This window comes from Aspergillus udagawae (assembly GCF_001078395.1).
Source record: "Aspergillus udagawae IFM 46973 DNA, scaffold_9, whole genome shotgun sequence".
Lineage (NCBI taxonomy): Eukaryota > Fungi > Ascomycota > Eurotiomycetes > Eurotiales > Aspergillaceae > Aspergillus > Aspergillus udagawae.
This window is the reverse complement of record NW_025091272.1, coordinates 2,058,783-2,071,951: the sequence shown is the minus strand read 5'-3', so window position 1 is coordinate 2,071,951 and position 13,169 is coordinate 2,058,783. Positions and strand designations below refer to the sequence as shown.

At 48.9% G+C, this 13,169-nt stretch overlaps 2 protein-coding genes across 2 annotated transcripts; both read right to left on the bottom strand.

Moving 5' to 3' along the window:
- Window positions 1–3,104: 3,104 nt before the first annotated feature.
- On the bottom strand, window positions 3,105–3,702 carry Aud_010971 (uncharacterized protein; the record flags this gene model as incomplete). The annotated part of the gene is made up of 2 exons (XM_043295802.1): window positions 3,105–3,614; window positions 3,685–3,702. 2 exons carry the CDS (start codon window positions 3,700–3,702, stop codon window positions 3,105–3,107), a joined length of 528 nt encoding a protein of 175 aa, XP_043151737.1.
- A 6,916-nt stretch (window positions 3,703–10,618) lies between these two features.
- Aud_010970 (Dyp-type peroxidase) lies at window positions 10,619–12,456 on the bottom strand (the record flags this gene model as incomplete). Its single annotated transcript, XM_043295801.1, has 8 exons — window positions 10,619–10,863; window positions 10,934–11,233; window positions 11,288–11,367; window positions 11,421–11,531; window positions 11,592–11,684; window positions 11,735–12,051; window positions 12,108–12,342; window positions 12,395–12,456. 8 exons carry the CDS (start codon window positions 12,454–12,456, stop codon window positions 10,619–10,621), a joined length of 1,443 nt encoding a protein of 480 aa, XP_043151736.1.
- Window positions 12,457–13,169: the final 713 nt, after the last annotated feature.

Here is a 13,169-nt window from a genome sequence, read left to right as displayed (position 1 = left end):
TCATCTGGGTTAAGGGAGGACCTATCCTTATCCTTATCCTTATCTTTATTCTTCTTATCTACCTTCTTCTCTTCTAGCCCCCCCTCATCCTCCTCCGTCTCCTCTGTATCACTTACATTGCTGCTAGAATAGACACTCCTAGTCTCATCCATGGTGGCCTCTGTAACCTTAGTGCTAGAATAATTACTATTAGTTTCAGGGGAGCAATACAACATAGCAGGGTTAGAATCTAGCTTAGTAATACTAGAGCTGTGCATAGAACCCTAGGCTAGGGATTTGATGGTTAAGCAGACAGGGATATAGACTACTATAGCTCTCTGGAGGGCCAGTGCCTCCGCCTAAAGAGGATAGTCTAACTAGGGTTACTTGTGGTCGCGCTGCAGATGGGCCAGGGGACTAGAGTACAGGCTTAGAGAGTAATCAGACTCACTACTACTAGGTGGGTGACGCACTATAGAGTGAGGGCACTTAGTAGACCGCTGCCTGGCCCCTAGGGATGGGAGGTAGGCCTCTGATGGCAGAGTGGCTGTGGCCTTGCAGGGTCTGCATAGTGGTTATCCCTACTTAATGGCTATGTCTAGTTAAGTGGCCAGCTGTCATTACTGGCTAGTAAGCCAAAGCTAGGCTTAGAAGGGATTCTCTTTATCCATCTAGACATTAAGGTTAGGGCATTCCAGATAGCAGTTAAGAGTCTGCCATAGGATTTTAAGCATGCACTCTTACTCCTTATCTAGATAGACCCTAAGCAGACAGCCCTAATCCTCATGCAAGAGGGAAATGGCCCAGAGGAGGAAGCACAGGAACTATTTCTAGTACTATATATACTGCTACTCTGTCTCTGGCTGCAGCCGTCCTAGGGGTTATTTCCGCGTCTGCTGACCAGGGATGCAGTAGCTAAAGACCTCCTAGATTAATATATGGGTCTACTCCAGCATCACCCAGGCCTGGTTAAGGACCCAGTCCATCCCCTGGCAGACGAGGGTGAGAATATGGTTATATTAGTGCTGCATCTCCAGCTCTTCTATAGTAGTGGGTAAGGATCCCCCACTGCCACCCCACTATACCTACAGCGCAGGCAGGACCTATGGGGTATCCAGGGTCCCCACCACACAGACTAGGCCAAGTAGTGAGTACTAGTAGAAGTATTAGGGCCATTCAGTGAACATCAGCCACGGGGTGATATTGTCCTACTGCTAGCGCCAGATGTGGTGGATGAAGACAGAGTTATCTATAGTAGCCAGCTCTATGGACCCCTCTAGACAGGCCACCAGTGGCCGAAGCCGACACTGCTCTGCCTAGAGGATCCAATACTCCTGGGTGAGGGCGTTCTGCACCCATTCTAAGGTGGTGGACATGGGGAAGGTGGTCATGAGGCCTACTATTAATGGGGCAGATGGCCAGGGGGTTCCCAGTGTGATAGTTATAGGTGGACCCTATAGGCTGGACTCCGCGTCCCCAGGGCTACTGCCTGTTATTAGGCCTTCGGCCTCCTGGTAAGGCATAGCAGGAGCTGCCGGGCGCTCCTGCATGAGGGGAGATATATAAGCTATTAGTGGCCTGTCTAGATCTGTCATAATCCATCCATCATTACTGGTCAGGACCATGCCCAGCTGGTCCCCCTCATCCCCCCCATCATCCACCCTAACTCCTTCGGGCGCCGACCAGACTGACTGCGGGTGGGGTAGTCCACTGGAGGCTTACTCCCTAGATTAGCCATTGCTGCTCGCTGGCGCTTTATTAGTGGGTTATAGGGCAGATGGCTTGGTTAGGGGCTCAGTCGGGGGCTCAGTTGGGGCTGGGATGGGCTGTATCATCTGGGACAGGGATGGGGTGGTGACGGCAGAGGTGGGCTGCACGGGCGGGGGGTCCTGTGGCTGCGCGCTGGGGACCCCCACGATCCAGTAGCAGTAGTAGCGGCTGTTTGCGAACCACCGTTGGGCGCTAACCTGCCAGGGTGGGGGCAGGCGGACTCTGGGATGGTCCCAGTAGTGGTGCTCCTGGACCCACCGGGTGCTGCTGCTGAGGTAGGTCCCGCATATGAAGCAGCACCAGACGCAGTGGATGGGGAGCTAGGGGATTGGTTTGCTGCTGGGGGGCAGGGGTGGGAAGTCTGTGTGGTCCTGCCGGGGCCACACACCCCCAGGCAGCGCGCGGAGCTGTAGACAACAGTCCTAGGCCGCCAGCCAGTGGGCCTCCTGGAGATGTCACTGCGCTAGGCAGCCAGGGACCACCACCTTGCACGCCCGGTAGATGATGGCATTGTAGTCCTAGAGGTAGTTGTACAGGGGTGGCACAGTCATGGTGGATGATCAGGGGCTGTCTAATAGCAGCGGTGGTGTGGCCATGCGTCTAAGAGCCAAGTGGTAATGATAGAGGAGGGGTGGAAAGGGAGGATGGGTGTATTAAGGGCAAAGCTGGCCAGGGCTGGTGCCTTTTAAGAGTATATCTAGGCCATGTACATCCCCCCCCTTTTTCTTTATCTTATTGTTGGGGTGGTGGTCCGGGCGGCCTAGAAGAGGAAGCATTGCTTTTTTTCCCCCCTTTTCCTGGCCTTGGTCGTGTCCTGTTTCATCTGGGGATCTAGCAGGATCTATTAGCATCAGGTCCTCCAGTCTATGGCCCTGGTCGGCCCCATTAAGGGACCTCAAGTGCGGCCAGGCTAGGCGTGGATGATAGGCCGCATAGACTGGTTAAGTCGCCACCCACTCTCTCCGGATCCCACAGTGGTCCAGGGCCAGGGACTTTCGTGCAATCCAGGTCAATATTTGTACCTGTTAACTGATCACCACTGCCAACGGGCCAGGGGCCGCGGCGCTGCGTGCAGATTAGCTCATGCTATTACCGGCCGCTGCCGTCATGGAAGATCCAGCGCGGTGAGTGGTTGGGGTCCTCGCCAGCGGCTGCGGCCGGCGAGGGCCAGAGTGGGACATCACCAGCGGCTGCTGTGGGTCTAGTGGATCCTGCGCTTACCGCATTTAGCCCTGGGGGCGGGATCCCCGCGAGAACCCTCTGATGGGGACCCCGGCGGCGTGGTCAGCCATGCACGGTCTGGGAGAGGGATTCCGGTGGGCAATAGGGGCCCAGGGATGATGGAGGTGGCCAGATCACTGGGCGAAATCATCCATTTGGGCTGCTTCAGGCGTGGGGACGGCCGGCATGCGGGCCCCACTGAGGTGGGATGCGGAGATATATATCACTGCCGCAGTAGGGCACCCGCGCGGTGGGATTCCACACTCCGGCTGGTACCACATTCCGAGCTGGTGGTCGCGCAGGGACCAGACCAGGGAGGGGTCCACGGGGCGATGCAGACGGCCTGGATTTGGCCGCTGGTGAAGTGGTGCCGTGTTGGTGGGGAGCAGTGCCCCCGGCAGAACTGGTCCGCGGAGCCGATCCTGACAGGTACACGCCGGTTTTGCAGTCACCCCGGGGGCACTGGCACCGGTGACGGGCACGGTCGGATGCCCCGCGATGAGACGGATCGAGCGATGCCCGGATCGTCCCGCCCGGACGGCGGGGGAGGCGGTCCCGGCAGGATGCCGTCGCCGGGGCGGGGGGTGCCGGGCGGCATAGGAGCAGGCCCGACGGGGTCGGTCGGAGCCGTCTCGTAGGGTATCCTATCACGTGCAAACAAACATGTGTGTGAATTGGAAAATGTATGCAGTTCAGAATAATGTTCAGAATAACCGGGCTGACGATGGACATTTCTGACGGTCGGTCTCCCTAGTCTCACTCTATCTTGCCCGGGCAATGGCAAAAGCTGTGTTGGTTAATGTGGTCGGGCATGTTTACCCGGGTCTCTATCTAGAATCCATCTGCACGATATCACGATATTCTCATTTCCTTCCTTTGACATTCTGCATATTGCGTTGGGTTGGGAGTTTCTTGCTATCGACGAACAGTCCTGATCAAAGAAAAAAAGAAGGGTCCTCCGGGAGTAGAAACCGTCTAGATAGTCCGAAGCAGATAATTGCCTGACCCGGACCCACCTTGTAATCATTGAAGATGCCCGGGTATTTCCTTTCATCCTCGACATCCAACGTCCTTTCGTCGACAAGGATTCGTACTTCCCTGTGCTAGGGGCTTTGGCCATATCATAGGCATTCAAATCATGATTATACTGGCCAGATTATAAAAAAGAATGGCGACATATCTCCGTCTCTGTGGTGACCGTTCTCAACGAGATAACCGGTCATCGCAGTTATCATGTGGAGCTGGGCTAGTTTTATGTGGTCTTCCCCGGGCATTTCCCTTGGGGCATACCAATTGTCGACGGTTGATGCATATATATAAACCATCACCACCTTTACCATTCCGTAACAGAAACGATTAGTTACTTATATCTCACCAACCACCAGGTATTTTAAACCAATATTTAATATCTAGATAGACTAGATACTAGCTATCCAGTGATGTTAATAATCATAGAGAAGTCCTAGAAATTAGGGAATACTAGGCCAAACAGTGAGGTTTAGGTAACCTAAACTAATAAAACCGCAAAAACTATAACTAGCGGTTTAACTGAATGGTTTTGAGTTTTAGGGTAGAGAAACTACATCCGGTGCAGTTCCCTAGGCTACAAACTAAAACCTCACCACTTCGAGTTCAGTGAGGGTCAGATTCAAATTTAGCAGTTCAGTTATGCAACTCTACCTCGTACTCATAAATTTTGACCGTCCTGATTGCTCAACTTGCGGGGTTTAGTCCGTGGGGCTGCTAACGCTCAACTATCACAGCCTCACCCAGACAGTCGGGTCTGTAGAGTGGTATCGCGCCCATGCAGGCATTAGACGGTGGCCCCCGACTTGCTTGGACGCAATCAAATATTAATCTAATTTTGATGAGCCAGACGCCTTCGGGTATTTCGCGGTTGCCTAGTCTTTGGACTTCATGCCCCGAGCCCTTGAGTCTTGAACCATCGCTCTCAATCGCGGATTTAGATTTTGGATCCGTGTCACTTTTCATATTGACCATATTGGGTGTGTCGATCGTCGTCTTGTGAATGGTTCATTAGGCTACGTACTCCGTACGCACAGGATACTGCGTGTGGAGATCATCATACAGAGCGCTTGTTGCAATCCCTGCTAACATGCTCATATTGCTTACCGCTACTATAACCATCGTCTGAAGCAATGCAGGCCGGTGTCTCTAACCCCTGACAAGGTTCCCCGCTCGGTTCCCACAATGTCGTCCATGTGGCATCACGTTCGAGCAAGGTGAGGTGCTCTGTCTACGGTGGTGAAATGAGTTGGAGACGGTTATAAATAATTGGATCATCAGCTATGTTTTCCAATTGCTGGTGCAGCACCAGCACCAGCAGCAGCAGCACAAGACAACCGTTCACAGGATAAGACCGGATAGCATGCTCTCGACTCAGAGTCGTCCAAAGCTACCAGGAACTTAGGTCGGTCGACTGGCCTCAGGGCTGTGGAGAGAAGGAGGTGAGAGTTCATTCTTTTTGCCTGGGAGGGACCAACTAACCAGTGGGTCCAATGCGTGGAAAAGTCTCCAGCACAGCCTGTCGCAGCGTAACAACTGTATGCATCCACATTTATAACCCCTGCTTAAGGTGCACGATACACAGCTGATTGAGGAGCTTGAGACAGGGCAGAGGGTTAAAGCAAGTACCCAGACGACAGCGGCAGCAGGCGGGAGTCAGACCGACAGTGATACGCAAGACTTACGGGGGGGCAACGACCCACCAGAGGACATTGACAACCCTCCACGGCTTGTGTCGGCTGATACTAGAAGCACGATGCAGCATCTACTGACAGACAATGACCATGACTCGCTCTGGCTGCCCGTGGATCCAATCATTACGCTGCCCACACTTATGGGGAATGGACAACAGTGGAGATGATGTGCTTACATGGCTTCATGCCTAGGACGCTTACTTCTGGCAATGTGCGATTCAGATTGCTTCAACATCTAGCTACACTACGATGGGAAAAACTACACAGAGAGGTCGAAAACGTCAGCAACATCTCAACCACGCTAGGAAGAAAGGGAGAAACCAGCCAAGTGAAGGCTGCACTAGATTTCGCGGAAGGTTCTGTAGAAGCGAACCAAGGGAGCTGCAAGGACGGAACTAACGGCAAGGGCCAAACACAGAGCCCCTATGAGAGGCTTAAGTTCACCCGTAAGAAATGGGATCATGTAGAATAGAGACACAAGGGCAGTGATACAGTTATATAACCTGCATATCGGTCAGCGAGAGGTCAGGGTAATTGAATTCATCATTATCATCATTTCTAAACCTGCAAGGTTCAGGGCTCTGAGTTAGGGCCGGGCCGGGACGGGACGGGCCGGATGGATCTAGATAATCTAACTTTGTCAATCTGTGTGTCAGGATTACAGTCTAACCCCAACCACCAGGTATAATCAGACATGCCCATTGAAGCCTTGTAAATTGCCAGTACTTGGCCCTACTGGGTCCATAGTCTTGACATCACTTCGGTGCCGGAAATAGCACAATCTGTATTCTATTATGAGTTTGCCTTTAATATTCCAAAATTTTATTTATGAATTGTGTCAGCTTATGGTTCTGGCAGTTGTAGGTAGCCATGGCTGAAGGACAGGATCAATGTGTTACTGCAGTAGCCTTTCTGCCTTGGTATAGGTTTTTCCCTTCTATTAGGTTTTCCTATACTATTATGCAAATGCAAAGGCGGCTCTCGGAGGATAATTGCCAAGCTACTTAATGAAACCTTGTGCTGGTGCTAAACGGTCCGATACAGTACAACAATATTAGATTCAGGTCTGTGTATGTAGGTGCTTCGTTCAACGGAAGCGTATGTAACCTCCAATTCAATTCACGACTCTGCTACAACAGTTCTAAGGCTAGCACATTATATCCAAATAATAACTCATCAAGACAGCTTCGTTTATATGGAATTTACAGGTATGCTCCGGCGTTCGATGTGTTCATAGGTGTCTGATAGAACCCTATCATTGTAAATCTGGGTTGCAATGCAATGGACCAGCATATATGCTGCTTCTCATTTCTGGATAGGAGGAAGAGGACATTGGTAAGCGAACCAGATAGATATGACTGATGATTTATAACGCCAAGTACTACAACCTGCAGGCGCAAAAGTGACATTAGTTCGCGAAGGATATGAGATGTGAACAGGAAACGCAGGGTTTGGAATTAGATTACAGTGGTCATTACGGCTATGATGTATGGTTCGGCCGCATCTGCGCACAGCAAGCATAAGCCTGGATAAATGCAACAGAGCTTTGATGACCTTGAGGCTGTCATCTGGACCCTTTCTTATTAAATATTATTCTTAACCTGGGCATGGATCGTGCAATTTGACCTACCTGGCCCGGCCTGGCATTCCCGCAAAAGAGCGGAGATTAGAAGGCAGAAGGTTTCCTCTCCGCGAAGGATAGTGTACAGGAGCTCCCTAAGCTACTCTAATTTACCACAACACAATCCATGCAATCAGCTTTCAATGAATCACTAGTGGCAAGAGTCAAAATGCACGTCAAATTTCAAGGAAGGACCTATTGCCTTTAACTCTAGATTTCGCAATACCGCGGGTCAAGAAATCTAATGTTACTTATAGGGTTGCTCCTAGTCCAACCAAACTTATTAACATGTTAAATTAACCTACAGTTTTTGCCATTTCAGCAACGCATAAAAGGCTCCTTATGCTACGGAGGATGGCCAGTCAATGCCATTGAGGAAAAGACACCTAAGAGACTATTTTTCTACTCATCCAGGGATCTCTGCCATCTCCTAAAGAACTCTAACAACTTTAGAATGCATTACAGAGCAGTGCTTTGTCCGTTAAGTAGTTAAGAACAATGTCACCTGCTTCCGGCAAGACCTTTTTCTTACTGCATTTGTCTTTGTGACGTTGGATGATGATAAGAATGCTGCTACAGATGGGATTATTTTGTCAGTAGTTATCTTTACAGCGGTACTTGGCTCCCTTATGGCTGATAGACCTGACTAGCAGATGTAGTCATACTTATAGTTAACACACCCACTAAGGCGTTTAGTCTGGGCTCTGGTCGAGCTACAAATACAGGAGCTATTAATGAAGCTGTGTAGAAGATGGCGATCTATGCAAAACCAGGCACTATCATCATCCAGAAGAGCACAGTTCCTTGTCGCAATGCGCAGTATATTCAAAACATGGTATTTACTCCTACCACCCCAACATTGCTATGCTAGGCATGGGTTCGCGTGTCAATATCTGGTCTTCATTAAACCCATTCTAGCAATGTGCTAGCTGGCCAACCTGAGACCTGGCGTGCCATTTAAGGTGCTGTCGAACCTTGGAATAACGTCGGACTACCATCACTTGCCAATGAAAATCTAACCACAGTTATATTAGTCTTGAATAATTCTTAATTAGTAAGAAACAATCATCAACGTGAAACTTTCTTTCTGATATCTGTCTCAAAGTCGTCATTGCGCATCATGGTTAAGAAAGGCCCTTCAACTGGAGGTAATGGTGGTAGTACATTTGACCTCTATAGTCGTGATGAGCCTGTCGAACAACTGGATGTATAGTACGGTCCAGGCAGTGGGCAGGATTTCAACAAATATACTGTCCTGAAGGATCTCAGAGTTAAATGGGCCCGGAGTGGAGAGGACCAAGTAGGATATTGCCCAGAGGAAGAAGAGGAGAGAATATTGCATACCAGTTTTGAAATCAAACTCAACGGTAATGACTCACTTGATTGGATGGATCTATACGGGTCCATCTCGCGTGTTGATTCACTAACTGGTGACTCACGATGAGAAAGAGCACTTCGAGCCTGGCGGAATTGGTGGTACCAAATGTGTTCAACCTGCTGATGGTAGAATGCTGTACGGGTTCTACGGAAGGGCAGGAAATGATATTGACAAGCTAGGGGCAGTATTCAGTGATTAAAAAGGCAGTGAGTTACACAGCTGAATGATCAATCCACATAAATCTTCTAACAGTGGATAGATAAGTGCTTATTCAAACCTATCCCATGTCCTTTAAGGGCTCAGCTCTGGTGCTTCTACTTATGATTTTATTAATAGTTGCAGTTCAACCTGCCGCACGATGCTACTTTCCTTTGGTACTTTCAAAAGGCTTGAGCTCTCCTACTGTTTGTCTTAAAGGAATAGTTCCGCGTAATAAAAAGTATACTGGTGCTCTGCACTGGCTAATGGTACCTACTCACTACACTACATGAATACCTATGGAAACATGTTATGAGATGCACCTCTGAGTGCGCCTGCAAAAAGGTGTTGCCTTACCCTGAATTGCAGAGCATCATTATTATAAATTCAGTCAGCCTTATCCAGGGAATGTTATTTCACTCTCATAACCATCTCTAAGTGATACTTAACAAGCACTTCTAGCTCCGGCTAATGTTTTCTGCATAATTAAAGTTCAATTACTATTACCTTTAAACTTGTAGGTAAAGGGTATTCTAAAATCCTATCTTCTGTTATTAGTATACGAGTAAGCTCAATCAGTTTATTACAGCACAGGGAATGTGTATATTGCCCATGTATCTTATTTTCGATCGAAAAGTCTCCTGTTATGAATGCCGCGCTGATTTTAAAGCGCGCCAGGACCAAACAAGCCAACAGATTCTATACGCATGGCAACGAGCGAAACCTTCCGAAAACGACAAGTTTGTGTGCGGAGCAAAGAACAGTAATGCATGTGCTGGTAGATTGCCCGCGACTAAAGGAGCTGCGTCGGAAATTAAGGCGGAGGATTGGGAGGGCATTCAATAGTATACTGGATATGCCGAGAGGAGCAGGTCAAGATAAGGAGGGTAACTTAAAAGATGTCACAGAAGATAGTAGCATCTTAGGTACAATACCGGACTTCGCAGAGGCATCACAGAGGTTTCAAAGCCGCGCGCCACAGGCCGCTGAACAGAACACCAGGCATACAGGATACCACAGGAAGATGCGACATCGACCCACCATAAGACCGCCCACTTCTTAAGCTATATTTTCCAAACTTCAATCTGGGGAACAAGCCCTAGTGTTTGATTCAAGTCGATAGCTTTCTATTGGAGTAAATGACTACTGGGCTAAAAAGGTGTCCAGACGAAGTACTCGTCGTCGTCGGCTTAGAAGGCTCGCGGAACGGCGATTCAAGGCCTCAAAACATTGACTACAGATAGAAGGAACTGTATCTAGCTCAGTCCTCTCACAGACAACGAAGCTTCAGAATAACCATGTAGAGGTTGAGCCCACAAGGTATTGCGTACGGCGATGACGCAGCTGGTTGACCATGCTATTGACCGCGGCATAGTCACCTAAAAGTCATCGGCTAGCTAGGAAGATAAGAGTAGATCCTAGGCCTCTTTATCTATAGAAACTGTAAATATTTCTGTACGTGGTGGTTATATGAAATTTTGAATGCCCTTTTCCTAACAGTCTTACGTTGAGGTGGCTCCCTACCTTGGACTGGCGGACGCTGAACTACACAGAAGAGTAGGTTGGTAGTAATGTTACATGATGGACCTACAAACCTACAACCTGACAGCTAGACATATCCCAAATGGGGCAATTGATTGATTATCAAACCGAATATGAGTAACTAATCTGTAACGAATGCCAGCAGCCAAAGTTTGACCTCTACTGCATACATACGATGCACCGAAGGGATTACTTGGCGGACTGCTTGGCGATATTCGTCAGTGCTTTGATCGACGGAGAAAAGAAATACTCCCCTCCCTTAGGAATCACGCAGCACTTCAAATCGACGTGAATGTTGTCGTTCTGGCCGTCACATAATCCCATGACGAATGGGTCAGGTCCGTTAGGCTGACCACAGATGGGGTCGGCACCAGGTCCTGGAGGGCCAGTAATACCTCTCTTCAGCGGGGGAAAAGTGTTCTTGTTACACCATTCTGCTCACAGTTGTTAGATATCAAAGGACAATACGGTACATGGTATTAGTGATATGGCGGGATCCCTTACGCTCTTGAACTCGCCTGAAACCATTCGCAATGTTGCTTTGGTAGCACAGAAACAGCATTCCACGCTCATTCTTTGTTGTCTGTTCATCGTGTTCTTCTTTAGTGACTTCGTCCCCATAGGGTATGCCCCGACGCAATATGGAAAAAGTATTCTGGTCCTTGACATCTCCGCGAGGTCTGCACTTGCGAATATGCGCGGCGAAAGGACACTTCTCCTGATTATTGCCGGGTTGAAAGTCAAAGTTGTTGCAGTCAGCGAGCGAGGGATCATCTTCCCATGGCGTAAGAAACACAGGGGCACCTATGTCATCTTGTAAGTTTCCTTCATGAATATACAGTAGGTTCAGCCACAAACCGCTCTTCCATCTGCCCATTAAGCGTGCTGACAGCTGATCACTGGTCAGATGATGCTCAGGAGCCGTATCATCCAGCCATCTAAGCACTCGTCAGACTATTCCGGTGAAATATTCACACTTCTACCTGCTTACTTGTTGTACTCCGGTACAAGCTGTTTCAACTTGCGGAAGACAAGGAAGCTACCATCCGTCGCCCAATCCGGCTGACCAACAGGCTCTTGGTCGGCATTGGTAATAATATACCTAAAAGAATATAACGTTAGTACTATTTACTGCGTGTAGTTTTCAGAAAATTGTAGCTACCCTGGCGGTACAAGCGGCGGCTCATGATTACCCTTGGGAGCCGGGTCGAGCCCTTCCAGCTGGGGTTGGGAGATGAGGTCACGGTAACCAAAGCTGATGACGGTCAGTTGCCATTTCTTTTCAGTACATTTATCACTTCTCACTGTTCCCTGCTGCTGTTGGGATCTGGTCGCACGTGGCCGTACTCTACGAAGAGCTCCTTGATGCTGGAAGAGAAACCAAACCATCCAATGAAGAGCTGTTTTACCTCGCGCAGTTTTGCCCGCGCGGTCTGCTCAGAGCGGCCGGTGACAAGAATCACACCATCAATATATTGACCTTCGACTTCGGGCTTGAATTTTGCCTCCCAGTCGTCCGGATTATCCCGACCTTCACCACCGGCAACTCCACCTTGCAAGTCTGCAAGCATACCTCCTAGGAAGTTCCCAGATTTCAGATTGTCGTTATCATCCTTGAACAGCTGGGTAGGGATATCAGAGATGGTCCTCGAACAAGGAGAAGGGATGGAGAGCTCACTTTTTTCAGTCCTTTGGCGCTCAAGGCGATGTTCACACCGGTAAGTGGAATCACTTGTAGCTTTTCTTCTCCACTGGGTACCTCAGTCTTGTTCAGTCTGATCTGCTCGTGGTGTTTAAAGGCACCATTCGCCGTAGTAATCAGAGGAATAAGTGTCTTCAGGTCTCTACGAAATCTCGTCTCACGGGTAATATTGAAAAATAGAAAAAATTCATGAAGCTTCGGCAAACCCGGCCTAAGGAATGTTACTATCGTATGACGGAAAGCGTGATCAGGCACAGACTCACCAGATGTTGCCTTGGATGTTGTCCTTATTAAGATCGAGCTTCTTGATTCTTTCAGGGGTCATGTTGCAAGACAATATATTCTGATCGAGCAGGCTGTAGTATGAGGCTTAGGTAAATGGCGAGGCATATAAAGGAAGAGAGCCTAATGAGCAATCACGGATATTTGTATTACGGTCACCAGATTTCCTCCAATGATCCGTAAAATATCAACTCCTGTTCCATGGTATCTAGTAGATGCAACCGAAGACTATCTCATGCACAGAGTGAGATGAAAAGTATGCCGCTGTTGAAACCATAAGAGGTGTAAGCGTAATCGACTTTGCATATTCAGCGGCACGTTACATCACACAAAGGGAGAAGTGCAGCTACCAAAGATGATTCCTCAAATATTTGGTTCATGACGCTCCAAGATGAAACAAACATCGATGGAAAAGTATTGCATAAAGCTTGTCAGAGCTTAAATTTGAAAGAAAGTGATGTTGCCTACTGCTTCACGAGGCCACACTTCTCCCACCCCTCCACTCCGCCATATGTAGCGTACATCAGGCAGCCATCGCTTAAGTGCTGCCTTATTAGGGGTTTGATTGGGGTAGAAGATGCTAGCGTACTCCGTGATAGTCATAGCTTGAATCTGCTAGTCTGTGGCGTGGTATCGCCACTGCTTCGGCTAGCCAGGAGCTATCCAGCCTCGTGGAGTGCAGGACTCGCTGGCCACAATTCCAAATACGGACGAAAACGGACACTTGTTTTGGTTCAGGAATTCAACAGATGTTAA